Genomic DNA, 18579 nt, shown 5'->3' with positions numbered 1-18579 from the left:
AAGATGTGTTTGTTTATTATTATGAGTCTGTCTAGGTGATTAGATGTAATATTCATAGAACAAATTCCCCATTCTACCACTTAAAAAATGTGACATAATTATGTAATAATAGTGAAAGTGCTTGTTTTTTTAGTTTTACTTATTGTTCACTGGCATTTTTGAAGTCTTGGCCAACAATATTTTTAGAGCCGGAGGGGAAGAAATCTGGGATTCAGTACAGATGCTTGTTGGTCGAGCAGGAAGTGTGAATGCCACAGTTTTGATCTGCTCGAACAGTGCATGGAATCACAAGTGCCTTCTTTCACTGGCTTGTAATAAATGGACAGTTTTCAATAGTTGGTCAGTGTGCTTTAAGATAGGGCATTTCAGACTAATTTCCAAAATGTTAACACATTTTTTCGTAACTTTATTTGATGGTGCCCTTGTTTATGCATGTTGCATGTACTTCCTAAAGTACAAAAATGCTAAATTACAAACATTGTATATTACGGTTTTAAAAGGACAGTTTAATATAAAGTGTAACTTATTTTCCTCATTATGTTACACTGTGAACATTTAAAGAAAAAGTTTACCTCAAAATGAAAATACTGTCAGAAAATAACTGCACTTGGTTCCTTTTTTTCTGCAGATGACAAATTGCGTTCTCATCCACTTAGATCACAGTAATTAAAATTAAAAATATAGGCAGATGGAATCTAATTTGGTCTCAGATGAGTTTAAGCTCCATTTAAAGAAGTAAACATGAGGTTTGGTTCCTGCTTTCCTTAAACACTGCCCTTTAAGGTAAGGTTTACAAAAATTGTGTTCAATCATAAGAGGCTTTGGTGTAAGTCCTAAAATTCAGAACAGAAATCATATATAACAAAACACAAGACAGCTTTAAATATATATTTTTTATTTACTCCAGTTTATAGAACATATCACATGAACCAGGGAATTCTTCATTAAAAACAGCATGAAAAAGCATGGTTTAAAAAAAATCCCTTCATTTTCCTCCTCATGCATTCAAAATGTGCAAGACTCAGACATGGGGGGGAGAGATCGCACACACATTGTTTAGATGACATTCAGCTCTTTCATAACAAACCATCAGGGTACACTGTAACTGAAGTGTCTTGTCTCAAATGGCTGAACTGAAATTACTTTAAAACCAAGTTCTGATTTCTGATGGAAAAAAAAAAAAAAAAAAAAATTTAAAGAGAGTAAAATGCAATACTAACGCAAACCAAACCAAGTATAACAAAAACATGACTTATTAACTAGTGGCCGATTCCAGTTCGAGTAAGCCAGCCAGACCCCATCCTGTCATATTCATTCACAAAACCAGAGGGGGGTAAACGACTGGCCCCAGTGCAATATCCAATACATTTTCCAGTGTATGATACCCCTCCGTAAACCTCTGACAAACATGGCTATTTATGCTGCAGATGCCACTTTTGCTGGTGTTTAAAGTGGAAAAGGGGCAAAAACACTTTTGACATTCAGCCACACCAGACCGTAGGGTAACACACGCACATCTCAATGTGATACATGCAAACCATAAAAATGAACAAGGGAAGTGAAATCTTGCCTTCTCATGCAGTCATACCACATGGCATTATTGGGTGCTGTAGGACTCACTCTGCATTATTACCACAAGTAAAAATATACAAATTTATAGACATGCAAGGCAGTGTTTGGATGTGACAAGCTGCCTTTCATATCAGGAAGCTTTGTAGAAAGGGGACAGTGAGGCAGGCTCAGTTATCCGCGGTGTGATGTGACATTCTGGTGGGGAAAAGTTTCTCAGAGAGCTACTTTGAAATGCCCAACCCTTTCCAGGTTCAGCAGGAACATATATCCCTTGTCTTTCTCTACAGTAAAGCAGGTACATTCTTTTTGTCTTTTTGAGGTGCATGGCTCTACAGCTTTGTCTTTTTCCACCATTCAGGTTTAAATGCATTTTTATTTTGGCTCGGACTGAGCTGTGATTCAGCCCAGGGAAGCAGGTGCAGAGGTTATCATTTGTGACGTCCCGCAAGTCCCTCCTGAATTAAAGTGATGAGGGGTGTCGTGGATGAGGGGTGAACAGTGCATTGGTGCGATACAAGAAGTTTGGTTTGTGTGCTAAAGCAGCTCCTCCCTTAGTTTTTTAGGTTTATGAGGACCATGGCCATTACGCAGAGATCCGTTTTGGGGTGGAAGGAGTTTTCCACGCTCTCGATCAGACCAGGGGATTCCTGCCTGACCATCATCACTTTCCAGATCAGAATCAGAGTGCATGAGTGCAGAAGATGTGGCAGCAGGAACTGCCTTCAAGCGACTTGGTTTTGTTAACTGTAATTCCAGAGAATCCTGATCATCCCCCTCCAGCATTTTATAGCGGCTCTTGCGTCTTACTTTGCTTTTCCGTCTGCTCAAGACATCATGCACAGTTTTAATAAACAATAAACCTTGAATTTAAAAAAAATATGATAAATAAACGCCTAACTCTTACCTCCGACAGCAGCACACGATACCCCATATTACAGTGGCGATAGCAACCAGGATCATGAACGAGGCTATCGTCACATATAATACACTCCATTCTGAAAGAAACGCCATAACAACAACATAAACAGACCTTCAAACCTCATGTGAACCAACAGCTTCCCTCCACAATGTTTTACTTGTTGTATCCTCACCACAATTGCTCTCATCATCCCAAAAATAAGTATTGAATAAATTCTCCATCCAGAACGGGTGGCACACACAGCGTCTGGTGAAGGAATCACATTCCCCGTGACTGGAGCAGTTCAGCTGGCAGACTGGGGAAAGATCAGATCGGCAATAAATAAAAAAACAGCGCTGGGCACTGCTACGATACAAACATGAGTTAATGAAGCATTTAATGAATACTCACTAACGGTGTCCACTCGCCGGGCCTTAAAGATAAGGAATTCATTTTTTTGCTTGCGAAATTTGTTGCGTAGTTCCATAGCAACACTATGGCCGGCCAACGGAGGTCGTCCAGGACCTCCAGACACCATAAATACCAAGCGAGTGCTGTAAAAGTAAGTAATATCATTCCATATATGTTTAGCACTGACACATGATTTTAAACAATTATTTCCAACCTAATGTTCCATTTATTTATATGAACCTATGCATGAGCATTGTAAAATGAGAAATTCTTCAGTCTATTCTTTTCAGTGCCGTGAAGCAATTTAATCAGATCAGAGGTGGGCATTAAGTTTAGCACTGTCTGTGAAGCCTAAATGTGTGTTAAGCTGGACTGACCTGTGCTCATTGAAGGCGCTAATCTCTCGCACTGTGATGTCACTGTCCAGGACACCCAGAAGGACGCCAACCTGTCTGATGAGCATATCCTTCTGTCTGCGGGACACCTGAACCACAGCAACTTCCAGGATCAGCTCCACCAAGTCCCGCTCGTAAACATCTGAGGAACAGCAAGAAAGTTATATCATTTAATATTCATTTTATTTATTATTGCCTCATTTAGCTTAGGAGAAGCTAGTCAAAAGTATCAGAATTTCAGTAAGAGATAGCGATGCCAGTGAATTACCACAATTCACTAACACAGCCAAAACAGATCAAGTTCAAGTATTATTCATTAAAGTAAACAGTGGTTGCTTATTTATGAGCTTTATGATGAAGTTTTAAAGCAACACTGTAAAAGTACAAGTACTTTACATTTCACAAATCTGAAAAATGTTAATGCAATGTTATAAAAAAAATATTCATTTTATGTAATTATCTTTTACAAGCAAAGCATACTGACCTGGTCGAACCTCTACAGTGCCTCTATCGGTACTGGTCTTTCCCTTACTGTCAGTTACAGTCAGAGTGAAAGTGTACTTCCCTTCCACCAGATTACCAAGAAAAAGCACTGCTTGATGGTCAGAGTTATTCAGGACATCCTGGAGAAGAAAAAAAAAGTCCCAGTCACTGTGGTCCTTATATATGACTCCTCATTCAGGTGAAGTGACCATACCTTTAAGGAACAAACTACACCAAATGAACAGGTGTCTCTTGTTTTGACACTACCACACAGTATTGAAAAAAAAAGTGGGACTGCGAATGTAGTCATGTGAATGTACTCTACTGAACAGTACTGACCCCTGCAGCTGGGCTGCTGTCTTCCCGGGTCCAGAGGTAGCTGATGCTGCCCTTATCATCCGATGATCGTGAACCATCCAGAAATGCTGTACGGATGGGAAGAGTGATCGGAGGACTGGACACCACTTTGGCAACTGGTGGCTGATCATCCTCTGATTTAAACAGACAAAACAGACAGACAACCACAGAACAGGTTTATGGTGGACTTGCACACATAAACTGCATGAACAAGTCTTCTAACAAAGCCTACGAACACCCACATAAAACCTCTCTGGATTTAAATAAGGACACACACCTTCTCTGACAATGACAGAGACTGTGTCAGAATTCTCCAGCATTCTTTCATCGGTCACGGTCAATGTGAAAATGTACTCGCCCTCCTGCAGACCCATCACCACAGCAACTGCAGTGTCTGCATTATCAATTTTCACCCCTTCTGGGCCCCTGTAATACCATCAAAAAATAAAGTAACTATTTAACTACAGTTAAAGTAATTACATTACGACTTCTACACACTGCACGATTTTAGCAATCCTATAAGATCACTGCATGTCACATTGTGCAACATGGATCTAATAAACTTTGGATATGAAATGAATGTAGACTGTACGATGGTGATGCCTATGCAACTATGTCACATTTTCATTGGCTGGTCAGTAAACACTGGTTGTAGCAGAAAACTCAAGAGTAATTCGTATTTTTGGAAATGTAATTTTAACTTTTGACGAAAAACTTTGAGTACCATCAGGTTATAGTGCCAAAGACAAATACAAAGTTTTGTAACGATACACCAATGCATTCTTAAAATATAGCATTTTATGACAAAATTAAAAACAGCTGACACCCACAAAGGAAAATCAGGCATGTTCGACTCGGCATGCAGCACCAAATCACAAGTTTTAAACAAGTTATAAGAAAGAAGTTACAGAAGTTATAAGCAAATATAAAACATTTCCATATCTCCCTACCACTAGGTAGCGCAGCGCAGAAACTGCAAGTAGCCTCAGGTCATGGGTTTCATAAAACATACCAAGTTTGGCATGAATATTGGAGAGATATAACCTCAATTCTGATTTGGTGAGCTTTTCGTTGAAACTGTTTGTGCGTTTTTTAAAAATGGATGGGTCATCAAAAAGCTTTTGCTAACTTTTTGCCAGCATGGGCTGCCACAGACTCAAGAGGAGAAGAAAAAGAAAAATAATAGGAACGCCAATGGATACATTAAGAAACATACACAAGAACATTACATGGAGTGAGAGTGCATGTGTAACTGACTTGGTCTTTGTCCAGTGGTACGTGGCAATTTTTTGGTCATCACTGCTCTTGCTGCCGTCCAGCGTGGTACGATCGACCGGCAGCGTCAGCTCTTTGTCTGGACCAGCATCCGCTACAGGTGGCTTGTTATTTTCTGGAGGGATTTCACATACAGTGTGCTCAAGCACAGACAGCAGCCTCAAAAACAGATGTGAATCAGAGTGCTCTGTATTTAAAAAGATACCTGGCTGGACAATGACAGTGACCTGAGCCGTGTCTTGCTGGCCAGATGAGTCAGTGACGGTTAGCTGAAAGGTGTAGTCACCCTCCTGCATAGCAGAGAGCTGCAGAATGGGTGTTCTCACACCCTATGGAGAACAAAACAAAGGTGTGCTCACCAATCCACTGGTTGGCAAACATAATAAACATAAATGGCATTCGAAATAGCATTGTGTTTCTCAAGTACCTGCATCTCCACCACCTTGCCCTTGCTTTCAGGACTGAGTGACCATTCGTAGGACAGATTCTCGTGGTCATCAGTACTTTGGTTGCCATACAGTGTGATATAGTTGTGTGGTAGGGTGATCACTTGGTTGGGTCCTGCATTAGCTGTAGGCCTGTAGTCTGTGGCCTTGTTGACTAACAACATGGCTTGGGTTGAATTCTGAGCTCCATTCGAGTCAGTCACTGTAAGACTGTTGTAGGAAAAATAGAAATAGCATAACACTTTTCCAAAACAAACTTGTGAGTCAAGTGTTATTTATATTTAAGCATTTTTTTAAATAGTTTGCCCAAGGACTGACTGGTTTGCCAGGTTTACAGTGGCTCTTCGATTACTTCCTGAGCTTTGAGCTCAAAATGTTTCCAGGGAGGCCAGAAGAAAAGATTATGAACAGGCCATAATGTGCATGAAAAGCTGGATAAAACATACCTGAAGGTGTAGTTACCAGGAACCAGGTTGGAGAGAGTGAGAATAGCAGTATCACCCGAGGCTTTTTCCTCTCTGAGCGGTCCCTTCACCTCCTCCCAATGCCACGACACCACTTTATCATCATCAGTACTCTCTGAGAAACACAAGACATTTATGAACACACACAGATTAGATTAGATTTATTTGCCATCACAGAGAATTTTAAAGAGTTAAATTTAGCAGTGTGTTCAAACTAGGGCTACTCGGTTATGGTGAAAATGAGCATTTATTTCCAGTGATATTGTAACTGCAATTTTTCTGATATTCTGCTTGATAAAACGTATATTAATAATAAACCTCTCATCAATATTCTTTCTTTTTTACTAATAGTGCAGCTCTAGGTTAAACCTTAGCTCTAATTTGCATTAAAGAACTGTTTTTCTACTGTAAACTATATATATATATATATATATATATATATATATATATATATATATATATATATATATATATATTCAGCAAGGATGAATTAAATTGAACAAAAGTGACAGTAAAATTAATGCTGTTCTTCTGAACTTTCTATTTTTCAAAAAATCCACAAAAATGTATCATGTCACCCTGAAGCCATCACATGAATAAATTACATTTAAAAAAACATTTTTTTCGCAAACCACAAACCTTTGAAAGGTATTGTACATTTAAAAAAACAAAATAATACAATGAAGTATAACATGCTATTGTAAGGATAAAACAACATCAAAAATCTGATACGCACGACTGCCGTCAATCACAGTGGAGCTTGTAGGCAGAGAGATTTCCTGGTACTTTGGAGAAACCACTGCAACAGGTGGCTTATTAACTCGTGGCTCTATAGAAAGCAAGAAACACAGGACTTATACATATTTTATGTGACATTTATACAAGGCTGCCCAAACAGAGCGCAACTCTGAAAACTGAATCCGGTACAATTAGCAGGTACATCAAATACTAAAGTTACCTGGATTGACAGTAACGTTGACGTATCCCTCCCCATGAGCACCGTCACCGTCCACTACCACTTCAAACTCATAGAGGCCCACTGTCAGCTAACGGAAACATTGTTCAGAATACCAGGAAAGTCTAGAATATTAAAAAGTCAAGCCTTTTAGACAATAAAAGAATAAGAGACACATTTTTTAAATACCTTACTGAGCTTAAGTGTCTTGCTGTGTTTATCCTCCATTTCTCCACTGTAATCTTTTGGATGCGTCCTCAAATGCCAATTAAAGTCATAGTTAGCCCCTAAAGGAATTACCAGAGAAATTGTTACAAAGATGAAGGTGGAGGAACTAACTGCAATGGCTTATGCTGAGCAGTACCTGAAGGGGGCGCTGGCACTACGAAAGCATTCAGCTCCACCTCATTGCGCGGTAAAGTGACCTCCACATTTTTACCAGCAGACACGAACAGCTCTCGCACTGTTATTTAAAACAAATGAAATAACACAAGGTTTAAATGCATTACACATAAGTCTGCTTTGTAAAATAGACATTGATTTTCTTTTTCATCTAGTTTGTAAAACTGAAAAGACAGATTGTAAATGCATGCAGTTCAATAACAATTATAGAGAGAATGTAGTACCAGCTGATGTAGTTGGTGGAGCCGCTGAACGGGTGTCAGATGTGGACTGCGGTGACTGATTACTGTTGTTCAGTGCTGAATGATCCACAGTGTCTGCATCCAGTGTTGAATTATGCTCAGATGCTGAGAGAGCTACTTGTTCTCCACTGCCACCGGTGGACTGGACGGTGGTCTCACTGGCTGTATATGGAAGAGCTGGTGCTGTGGGTTTCACAGACAGGCCCTGATCTATTTCCTGTGAGAGTGAAAATATCAGTTAGTTCACAGTAATAAAGTACAAATTAAAAGATAAGAGTGCAAAAGTATGCTTTAGGGCAGTGATATTAAAATTTCATACCACTTTTGTCTAAATAAATTAAAATAAATACATTTTTAAAACTCTCTTTTTTTATGCCACAAGTCACCACAACATTATAATGTACAGTATATTAATTAGTTATTACATCATTTAATTTCACTAGAATCAATTACAAGATTAATATGAATCATTCTTAAATAAAAATAATTAAACTATTAAGTTATTTTTTTAAATCTAAATCTAAAAATATGGTAAATAAATTAAATATCCAATATTTAATATTTAATAATATTTTTTATTGTGCAAAATGTTATGCTTTATGACAGTGATATTACAATTCTATACTATTCTGGCAAAATAAATAAGAAAATCCCTAACACAAGTCACCACAATCTTATAATGTACAACTGAATTGAACTGAATGTTCATTAATACATATAATAATTCATATATTTGCTATTATATCTAACAGTGTTACTTATTGTTTTAATCAAATATTTAATCAAATTATATTTATAATTAATGTATATACATATATTTTTTTTTAATCTGAATTATTTTCATTTTTAAAAAGACAACTTTAAACAAGCATTATGTCGGTGGCAATCTGTCCAAATGTAAAAGCATGGGAAATGAGCATGCACAGATAATATTCAATATCAGACAGTTTACATATGCTGCAAATCAAAAGTTAAAGTGGACATTTTATACTTTAGGATAGTGCGTCTCATTTACCAACTCAGATCATCTGAATTCATTAACATTAGAATAAGGTTCATAACAAATATACATATCTTTCCTTTCAGTGCAATATCTTCACTTTTTTTATTTATTTATTGTTTCTTTCATCTATTCTGTGTTACGCACCTTGTGCAGAAGCTCTGCAATTTCATTGTATCTTGTGTACAATGACAATACAGCATTCTAATTTTAATTCTAAAATTGTAACACATTAATTAGAACAGCTGTATGCAGACCCACTGCAGAAGTCCTCTGAGATCATATAATACAGTTTATATGCTCCGTTACCCTGATTATTCTGATATCCTCAGCATTTCGAGGTTTCCTGCGCATGCTCTTGTTCAGCTGCTGCAGAAGTCCCAGTGATTTTCTATCCGGCTGAGGAAGTGATGTAATGGTGCAGCCCTTTTTTTGAGTGCAGGCCAGTAATACACATCTTCCACCCAGACTCCACACAGCACCACAGGAGGGCCTCAAACAGCAGGATTCCCAGCACCGAGGCCCTCCCCTGTCCATTGCCAGTGGCTGCCAGCCCAGACCAATCACGCTGTTCCAGTGGATACCCAGTACACCACCCGTTACTCTGCACACGCTGCCCGAAACCCCTGAGAGAAGGACATACAGTACATAGCAATAACAATGGTCAATGAGGGCAAAACAGACCTGAGAAACAAAATAGAATACTAAATATTACATTACTATGGCAATACAGTATGAATGTTTTGGACTGTATGCTAATAATTATTTTTTATTTTGTGGCCAATAACCGATAAATGGCTGATATAATACACGATTTTGTCTAAATAAATAAATATAAATCTGATAGATTTCTAGATTTCTAAATCTAGAAATGTGTTTAAAAATGCCACAGGTGATTTTAGTTACTTCAACACTATGATGCATTTTCCTTTTGAGGTTTGCGATTACATTAAGTAGTTTTTAATCATTTTAATTACTTAATATTAAATTAAATAATTCATGCTAAATATTTTTAAGTTCAATTAAATAATTAAAAGAATATTATATATATAAATTTGTTTTATAAAAAATATATAACTGAGCATTAGATGATGGCAAAGATAATCGAAATTTACAAAAAAAAGGCCAAATAAGCATGAAGAATAATTAAATATACAGTATCGGACGATAAATATATTAAATTGACAGATATAAAAAAAGAAAAAAGAAAAAAATTAAAAAGAAAAACTATTGTATGTACAGTATATTGTCTGTTAAGTGATAAATGTCTATTCTCTAGTCTGAACTATATTCTATTTTGTCCAAACAATTAACTAATGAAATCTCTCATTTTAAAGTGATTTAGTCACCACAACATTATAATGTACAATATAAAATATGCATATTCATTTCAAATATTAAATGGGTCTTAGAAAAATAAAATTAAATATTTAATAATAGTGTACTATTAATAATAATAATTCGTTTTTTAAATTTTAAGTGAACATTAGATTATGACAAAGGTAAAAACAGGAATTAAGCATACACACCTAAACATATATTCAATAGACAGATAATGCTAAAATTAACGAAATCTCTAATATTGACACTGGAAATTATATACAATTCATATGGCATAGAAATGGCTTTTAAATGGACAGATTTCCCACATAAGCTCAACTGCCCAGCCATGTCACCACAAGGCAAGGCTGTTTATCATACAGCGCAACTAACTGCACTGACAAGATCCAGGAAGTCAGTCCAGTTAGACATCCACCCCCTTCCCCAATTCCTTCATAGACACTGGCTACATTTACATGCACCCAAATAATCCGTTTGTAATCGGATTGACAGCTCAATCGGACTGAAAAACGTTCATATCAACACCTTAATCGATCTGATTGAGCTCGACTGAATGAAATTTCAATCGGATTGAAGGGGGTGGTTTATTCCTCTTCTAATACGATTGAGCATGCATGTAAACCCTCGATCGGATTGAACCACGAAACTGAAAGGACTGCGCATGTGCAATGATGCAGAAATTACGTAATGACGCATGGAACAAGCGGCTCTTCCTTTTGAATAAAGTATTGTATAAATGTGTGTCCTGTCATTATAAAACTCTCCTTTCACTCGGCAACTGTGAAGTGAGCAGGACAACCTTGTTTTGGAGACTCATCCACAGGCAACACGTTTTGGGCACTGGGAGGGGCTTTTTTATTTTTTATTTTTTTTTGCGTGATAAATATGAGCAGCACAGCGGTTTATATGTATATTTATCATTATCAATAAATGGGTAAATATTAAAACAAATAAAGAAACCGTGTAGGAGAGTGGTTATTATGTGCAAACAGTGAGAAACTCTATATAATCGGTCACTTTCACGTTCACTATTTTAGCAGTGTCAAAAAATCTATTCCGATTTGTAGCTTGTGATATAAACCTGCACATCAACCCGTTTACTTTATTTAGCATTCATGTAAACACTACAATCAGATTCATCAATCAAAATGAATTCAGTCTGATTGAACCAGAAAGTGTGCATGTAAACGTAGCCACTGTTTTGTCTATAAAGACTGTAACCATGACAACAGAGGGTTGCTTATTATGGGCTAGCAAGTGAAACTTGAACTGCAAGACACAGCCCCACCCGTGCAGTTTTCTCCGGGGTGGGGGACTGTGGGCCTGTTGTGCAATTTCCCCCTTTTTGTGAAAAGAAACAGAGTGTCCATTATACTTCCCTCCAAATCAGCGGCATCCCTCATGACCGCTACAAGTCACAAATAGCCTATACACTCAAACATGCTAACAATGGTCCCAACAGTAGACTATTATTTGTCCAACATTCAACTAGTCGATTAATGATGCTGACTTTAATATTTTTAACTGTGTTGTTTTAATATCTTTCTATAACTGTTCGCACACGTTTGTCTGCTCACTCTTCTGCCACTGATTTTGAGTTATTTCATACAGAGGTCACAAACCTCCAGGAAAAAAATCAACAGGACCTTCTTACCAGAGACTGAGCAGAGAAAACAAAGACAGCCCAGGTACAGAGAGGTAACCAGAAAAGGCCATTTCCACCTGCGCATCCTTGGCTCCGCATTGGACATCTTCCAACTAAGCAAGAGGATCTTGGAGAGAAAAAGACACCAAACTTATCCAGCCATTTTATCTGAACTATGTTAGACAAAAACTGAAAGTTGCTTGTAAAAGTTACTTAGAATGTTTTTCTTACCTTTGCCTAAATACGTTACTGAAAGCCCAGCAATACAGGGAGGTAAATGATGTGAAATGTGAGCAAACAGATGAAAAGTCGTCCACACAAACAGATCCTGAAGCCACAGCCGCATGGCACCACAGCACTGTGTAAATACAGGGATTTCTGTAACCAAAAATTCATATTAAACGAATTAAAATCTGTAAATCTTAACTTGGTTATGTTAACAAAATCAGCAGCCTACTGTGTACTTAAATGTCCTATCGAATTCAAACTTTTGCATCATTATTTTTTGAAAACCCAGCAATACACAATACAGAAACACAGTATAAAATAAAAGATCAATTTGATTTACAGAAATAAATAAGTAAATGAAAAGAAAATACAAATTAAAAATAATATTAGTTTTCATACACACACACACTAACATAATCATTTAAAGTCAGGCTAGGAAGATGACAGCTAATATGAGGAACTGCAACTGCATTTGACTAATTTTGAATAAATTTATGAAAAATTACATTCCCAAATTTTAAATATCAAAAAATATTATTTTGTCATTTAAATCACCAGCATATTGTTCCAAACCTGTATGTCATTTGATCTCAAATGAAACACAAAAGGAGATGATTGACAGAATGACATTTGCGCTCCCTTTTCATTTTCACGACATTATTTTTTTTTTACATTGAATGTAAGCGAAAGGTGACTGAAGCTGTCACGCTGCATTTTTGTTTTCCACTGAGTAAAGAAATGAACTATTTCTTTGGCACATTATACTTTTTTTCTACATGAAAACGACAGATGTTTCTAATAAACATCTGTCGTTTATTAATTTCAAAGTAATACTAAGAGATTCAGCAGAACAGTGGCAGTGGTTTTGATGTTGTGATGGACAGACAGCGACCCTGATGTGAACAGGACAGTTAAAGGAGACAGAAAGAAGAAGACAAGGAAGCGAGCAGGTCTAAAGATCCGGGCTGGCACACAGTCATCACAGGCCTTCTCTGAGCCAACACAAATACAGTACAACACACTGGGTAAACGGATTCATTAGTGCTAAACCCTTCGGGGTTTATTTTTCCGTTCCGACAAAACAATGTCATTTAACTGAGCGACCAGGAATTTAAAGATGTCGACAAACGGTTTAAAGGATGACATTAATCACCTTCGCCGTTTAAATTATACACCAAAATTGTCGTGTCAGTTCTAAATCTAACTGATTTAAATATAACTATATTTTAAATATAACTCACTATGTCACCTGCAACTGGAAAACGCTCACATTGCACACAGCTGCATACTGCATAACCCCCAAAATGTCACATCTCGTCGACATTGTCTATTTAGCGGATATTCATTTATGATTGGTTGGAGTTCTCGCGTATTTGCAGTTTTTATTGATCACCAGTGGTGAACTCATTGACAGGTTGCTAACAGCTGTTTAGACTTGGTTACCACTGGATATGAAATCCCTCAAGAATGAGCGAACATCATCGCACGACTCTGTGTTCACTGCTATATTATTGCGCTCGGTGACACCCAGAGTAAAACACTTTCACTCACCTGCTCAATGTCAGTCAGATTTCTATAGCGCAAAATGACATTTAGACCCTTCCAGCAGCAGGACGTGTTTTCATGTCGCTCTGTCTTCTGTGTCATTAATCTCTTGCAATCACACTTCCACACGGAAACAGACCCGCGTTCAGCTAAACAGCGCACTTCCGCCCCGCACTCCGAGTTCTCCTTTTGAAAGTTTAGTGCTCGAGCGCAAAACAGAACTGAAACTTGAAACGTAATCCTGACTATATTAAGTTATCAATAGAGTCTGTTGTATAAAAGAGTTATAATAATGCTATATATTAGATAAGCTAATAAAGACGCCACTCACAAACTTGGCCGACAAAAAATCTCCGAGACGTCACTTCCGATCTAACAATTCCGTCTAAAACATATTATGATAACATAATATGAAACATAACAAAAAAACATAATGTTATAATATAGAAAATGTATTAATCTGTAATGCCTAGAAAATAAAATTTTATTTGTATACGTTTTTCAGGAAAGATTAATAGCTGCTATTTGTAATTATGGCTTAATTTTAATGAATAAATAAAATACTTAATACAAATACAGGTTATTTTATTTTATTTTACGCAAAAGGTTTGTTTTTAATCGTCATACTGCAGATGTCATTTCTCCACACCAGAGGGCGCTGTCTTCTTACTTGCTGGGTTTTAGCTCCAGAGTCTGAATACTCTCATGTGGAGAACGCCACATACGGAAACACTGACTGTATGGAGCCTGTAATATGACAAAACTATTAGAATTGTACAATTTTTTGAATTATTGACAAGTGGTATTTATCAAAACTGAATAATATTATGTGTCATTTAACATAATTTTTAACTTAAATATTGAACATTTGAAATTTAAGACAAATTATTTTTTTAAAAGATGTGTATTTTCAAACAGCACATTTTTGTTCTGAATTCTTTGACTGTAAATAACAAGTTTTTAAAAATACAGTTAAACATTTTCAAGATGAAGAGGAAATGCGGAACATCAAATTAAATTTTCTAAAATTCAATACGCAGAAATTCAAATCTTACAGAAATTATATCAGAGGTAATCCACTGGGAAGAGCAGATTTTGGCCAATTAGTATTTTTCTGGCATTCAGATCAGGTTGATCTACCTGATCGTGCACCAGCCAGAGGCATCCTAAGTGTTTCTTAAACATTCATGGTTTATATTTAGGCCTATATGTTAAGTTAGCGCTCTCTGCATGTGAAACATTTGTCTAAGAGTTCTCTGTGTTTGTTTTAAAGTATATTTGTTGTGAAAGTGATTAGCATGCCACTGTGTCTACACAGGACACAAAAGCAAAAAAGACAGCAGAGCCCATTGATTATAATCAGTGATATTTCCTACACTGGATGCAGTGCAAAACCATGTCTATATGGATGTGACTGATTGAAGAAACAAAGCAAAGAGTATGGACTTGGACTATGGGTAATTATTATAAACATTTGTATTTTGGTGTGATAAGTTATTCTGCATGGATCCGTGTTTCCAGTCCTTTGGCGCCTCCCTGTGGTTTGATTGCTATTGCAGGTTGACTTGTGCTTATTTGTTAAAGTTACTGCATAATGGAGGTTTACATACTTTTAAGTACTTTTAAGATGTAAAGAATATCTGCAGTGAAATTACAAATTACAGTATTGATTTGGAGAGGAGGGGGCCTTTGGATTAAAAGAGGTTGAGAACCACTATATAAATGACTTTTAGGAGATCATCTGCTCTTTCCTGTGGATTCCCTGTGGATTACCTACTCTCTGTATGAATTTCTGTGTATTGAATTTTAGAATATTGAATTTGATGTTCCGAATTTCTTCTTCATCTTGAAAACTTGAAGCTGTATTTTAAAAAACTGGATATTTGCAGTCAAAAAATTCAGAACAAAAAAATTTGCTGTTTGAAAAGTTGTGTTGTAAAATATTCAAGTAAAAAAAAAAAATCTAATTCAGAACCATGTTAAATGCCACATAATATTCAGTTATGATAAATACCACCTGTCAATATTTCAAATTTATACAATACAAATTCAAATAGGTTTGTCATTTTATAAGCGCAATAAGACATGGGCCTGTTTTCTAACATCTGTCTCTGTTTAGTGTAAATACCAGATGGTAAAAATGCAAGTTCATGTACACACACAGGTGCATAAAAAAAAAAAAAAAAATGAATAAATAAAAAAATAAATATCATGGAAAAGGTTTTTAATTTAAAAAAATTTTATTCTGATGGTTAAGACTTACAGCTTAGGAAAGTAAAAAATTCAGCATCTCAAATAATTAGAATATTCCATTGTGAGCTTGATTAGTTTAATTAACTCCGAGTATAAATACTGGGTACCTCTTGTGATAGTTTAGAACATGCAACGACAATTATGGGAAAGACTACTGACTTGACGGTTGTCCAGAAGACAGTCATCAACAACCTCCACAAGGAGGGTAAGCCACAGAAGGTCACTGTTGAAAGAGCTGGCTGTTCACAGAGTGCTGTATCAAAATATATTCATAGAAAGTTGACTGAAGGAAAAAGTGTGGTATGAAAAGGTGCACAAGCAACAGGGAGGACCACAGCTTTTGGAAGATGTCCAATAGACTCTAGAATACGAGAAAGTTAGCTTTTTTAAAATTAAATTACAAAAAATAAAGCACTTTTCCATTATATACATTTTTTTAGATGCACCTATAAGTGACCCTGGACCACAAAACAAGTCAGAAGGGTCAAAGGCTTGCAATCAAATATTTATACAGTACATCGTCTGAAAGCTGAATAAATGTTTTTAATTGATGTATGTTTTCTTAGGAAAGTACAATATTTGGCTGAGATACAACTATTTGAAAATCTGGAATCTGAGTTTGCAATAAATAAATTAATAAAAATAAATCTAAATATTGAGATAATCGCCTTTAAAAGTTGTCCAAATGAATTCTTTGATTATTAATGGACTTAAAGTTTTGATATATATCATCATGCAACATGATCTTTACTTAATATCCTAATGAATTTTGGCATAAAAGAGAAATCTATAATTTTGAACCATACAAAGTATTTTTGGCTATTGCTACAGATATATCCAGTGCAACTTAAGACTGGTTTTGAGGTCCAGGGTCATATATACAGTAAGAGTAAAGGTTTGGTCTTTGGGCTGTGTGAAATTACCTTTGTAGACAAATGTATATCGTATCCACGTATGATAAAAAATAAATAAAAATAAAAATACAAAAAAAAAAGATATATATCATTAAAATCATTTCATAGGAATAAGCTTGACCAAATAGCAAAGGAAAAAACAGTGCTCTCATGAACTGACTGAGAGAATGCCAAGTGTGTGTAATCTAGGCAAAGGGTGGCTTTTGAAAAACCATTGATTGTTTTGATTCATTCACAGTCTGCACAGAATTTATATATTTCACTTGTGTTATTTCATATTTTGAAGGACTTTTTTTTTCAAATAGTAATTAAAAAAGAATGATTAGGTGTGCCCAAATAGAGTATTTGCATATTGTTCTTTCAAGCTATAGCTAAATGGACATATCCTGGAAGTATAAACAGGAAGCTGACAGAATGCTGCATGTCCTGAGGAAACATCTGGGGAAGTAGACATGAATGAGTTGGGGTGTGGGGGATTTACAGCCCTTTGGTATCTGGAGGCTTTGAAGAACTGATACAGCATCATCAAGATCAGAGGTCAAAATAGGGCTAAACATCAGTGACATCAAAACAGCCCTTAGGCCATCTCTGTATCCAACAGAACAAGTTTCTCAAGTGAATTGGTCTGTTTCACCACTTGAAGCCTAAATATCCCTCTGTCACTTGTGACATGATGACCTCAGATCAGCAAGGGAGGAAATATTGTTCTTGTGTAGCCATATTATGCATATTTTGCGTTGACCATACAGCTCATGTGAAATGCCGGTGGTCAACTGTAGCAGCAGGATATTTACATATGACTGTGAAAGGAACAGAGCAGGAGATTAAAAGCATGTCCGGTGGCAGGGCTGGGTATTGTATTTGAGCAGTGAATCTTGTATAACAATGACTTTGGGAAAGCAGGTTTTTCCTGATGACATATTATTGTTAAACAATAGTTCACCCCAAAATGAAATTTCTGCTTATTAATTTACTCTGTGTAAGTATTAAGAAAGCAGCTTCTGGAACCGAGGAAAGAGTAAAGATGGGAAATTGCATAGCTTTCTCAAGTTATTATACACCTCACAGAGCCTAGGGCTGTCACTGTCTGATTGCAGTCTGTCATCTTGAATGTTCTAAGAATGTTTTGATAATTAATGGAAAAAGTTATTTCTGAATGTTCTCAGAATCTTTCTTCTTGTTTATGAGAATGTTAGTGTAAACATTAGGAGATTGTTTCGTTTTATCATGTAAAAATTATGAAAACATTACTTATACATTATATACACACACACACGCACACATTTTTATAAAAGCTACTTAAATATCTTAATTTAACTAAGGCCTAGTCCTGGTTTAAGCTAAGTCCCGTCTGTGAAACCGGCCTTTAACTGTTAAAGCTAGTCCTAACAATCTGCTTTGACTAATAGCAAAAAAAAAAAAAGAAATCCTACTTTTACCTTGTGGCATAATCTTTCAAGAGTCTTCCCACAAACTCTTTATCTATAATGTGCTGAAAGCAGCTGTTCTTAAAAAACCTGACGGCAATGAACTCCAGAAACAGTCTACTGGCTAGACTGACATGAATTAGTTCCATTCTTAAGACACTCAGATATATTTACTGCTTATAACTGGATGGTATTTAAAGCATTTGGCTAATATCACATGTATAACTATAGGGACACCACACATGACTAACTTGGACAGTAAATAATTATATATGAGTCTTATATACTGTATAATTATCCCATACTTAAACATGCCAGCATCCAGT

General features: G+C 36.3%; 1 protein-coding gene across 2 annotated transcripts; it reads right to left on the bottom strand.

Moving 5' to 3' along the window:
• Positions 1-878: 878 nt before the first annotated feature.
• LOC127978739 (dyslexia-associated protein KIAA0319-like protein) lies at positions 879-14033 on the bottom strand. 2 transcript variants are annotated; one of them, XM_052583614.1, is made up of 21 exons: positions 13666-14033; positions 12118-12264; positions 11896-12013; positions 9210-9526; positions 7883-8117; positions 7621-7719; positions 7446-7543; positions 7260-7347; positions 7038-7130; positions 6284-6416; positions 5819-6047; positions 5597-5720; positions 5374-5506; positions 4394-4542; positions 4099-4250; positions 3761-3899; positions 3259-3418; positions 2882-3024; positions 2664-2786; positions 2477-2567; positions 879-2392 (listed from the first exon to the last, which is right to left on the bottom strand). In XM_052583614.1, exons 3-21 carry the CDS (start codon positions 11990-11992, stop codon positions 2107-2109), a joined length of 2889 nt encoding a protein of 962 aa, XP_052439574.1. In that variant the 5' UTR covers positions 11993-12013; positions 12118-12264; positions 13666-14033; the 3' UTR covers positions 879-2106. The 2 variants fall into 2 exon arrangements, with proteins under 2 accessions (XP_052439574.1, XP_052439572.1); XM_052583612.1 differs by having other exon boundaries at positions 12118-12244; positions 13666-13873.
• Between the last annotated feature and the right edge of the window lie 4546 nt (positions 14034-18579).

Source organism: Carassius gibelio, chromosome B19, assembly GCF_023724105.1.
Source record: "Carassius gibelio isolate Cgi1373 ecotype wild population from Czech Republic chromosome B19, carGib1.2-hapl.c, whole genome shotgun sequence".
NCBI lineage: Eukaryota > Metazoa > Chordata > Actinopteri > Cypriniformes > Cyprinidae > Carassius > Carassius gibelio.
The sequence above is the reverse complement of the archived record's forward strand: the minus strand, read 5'-3'. Positions and strand labels throughout refer to the sequence as shown.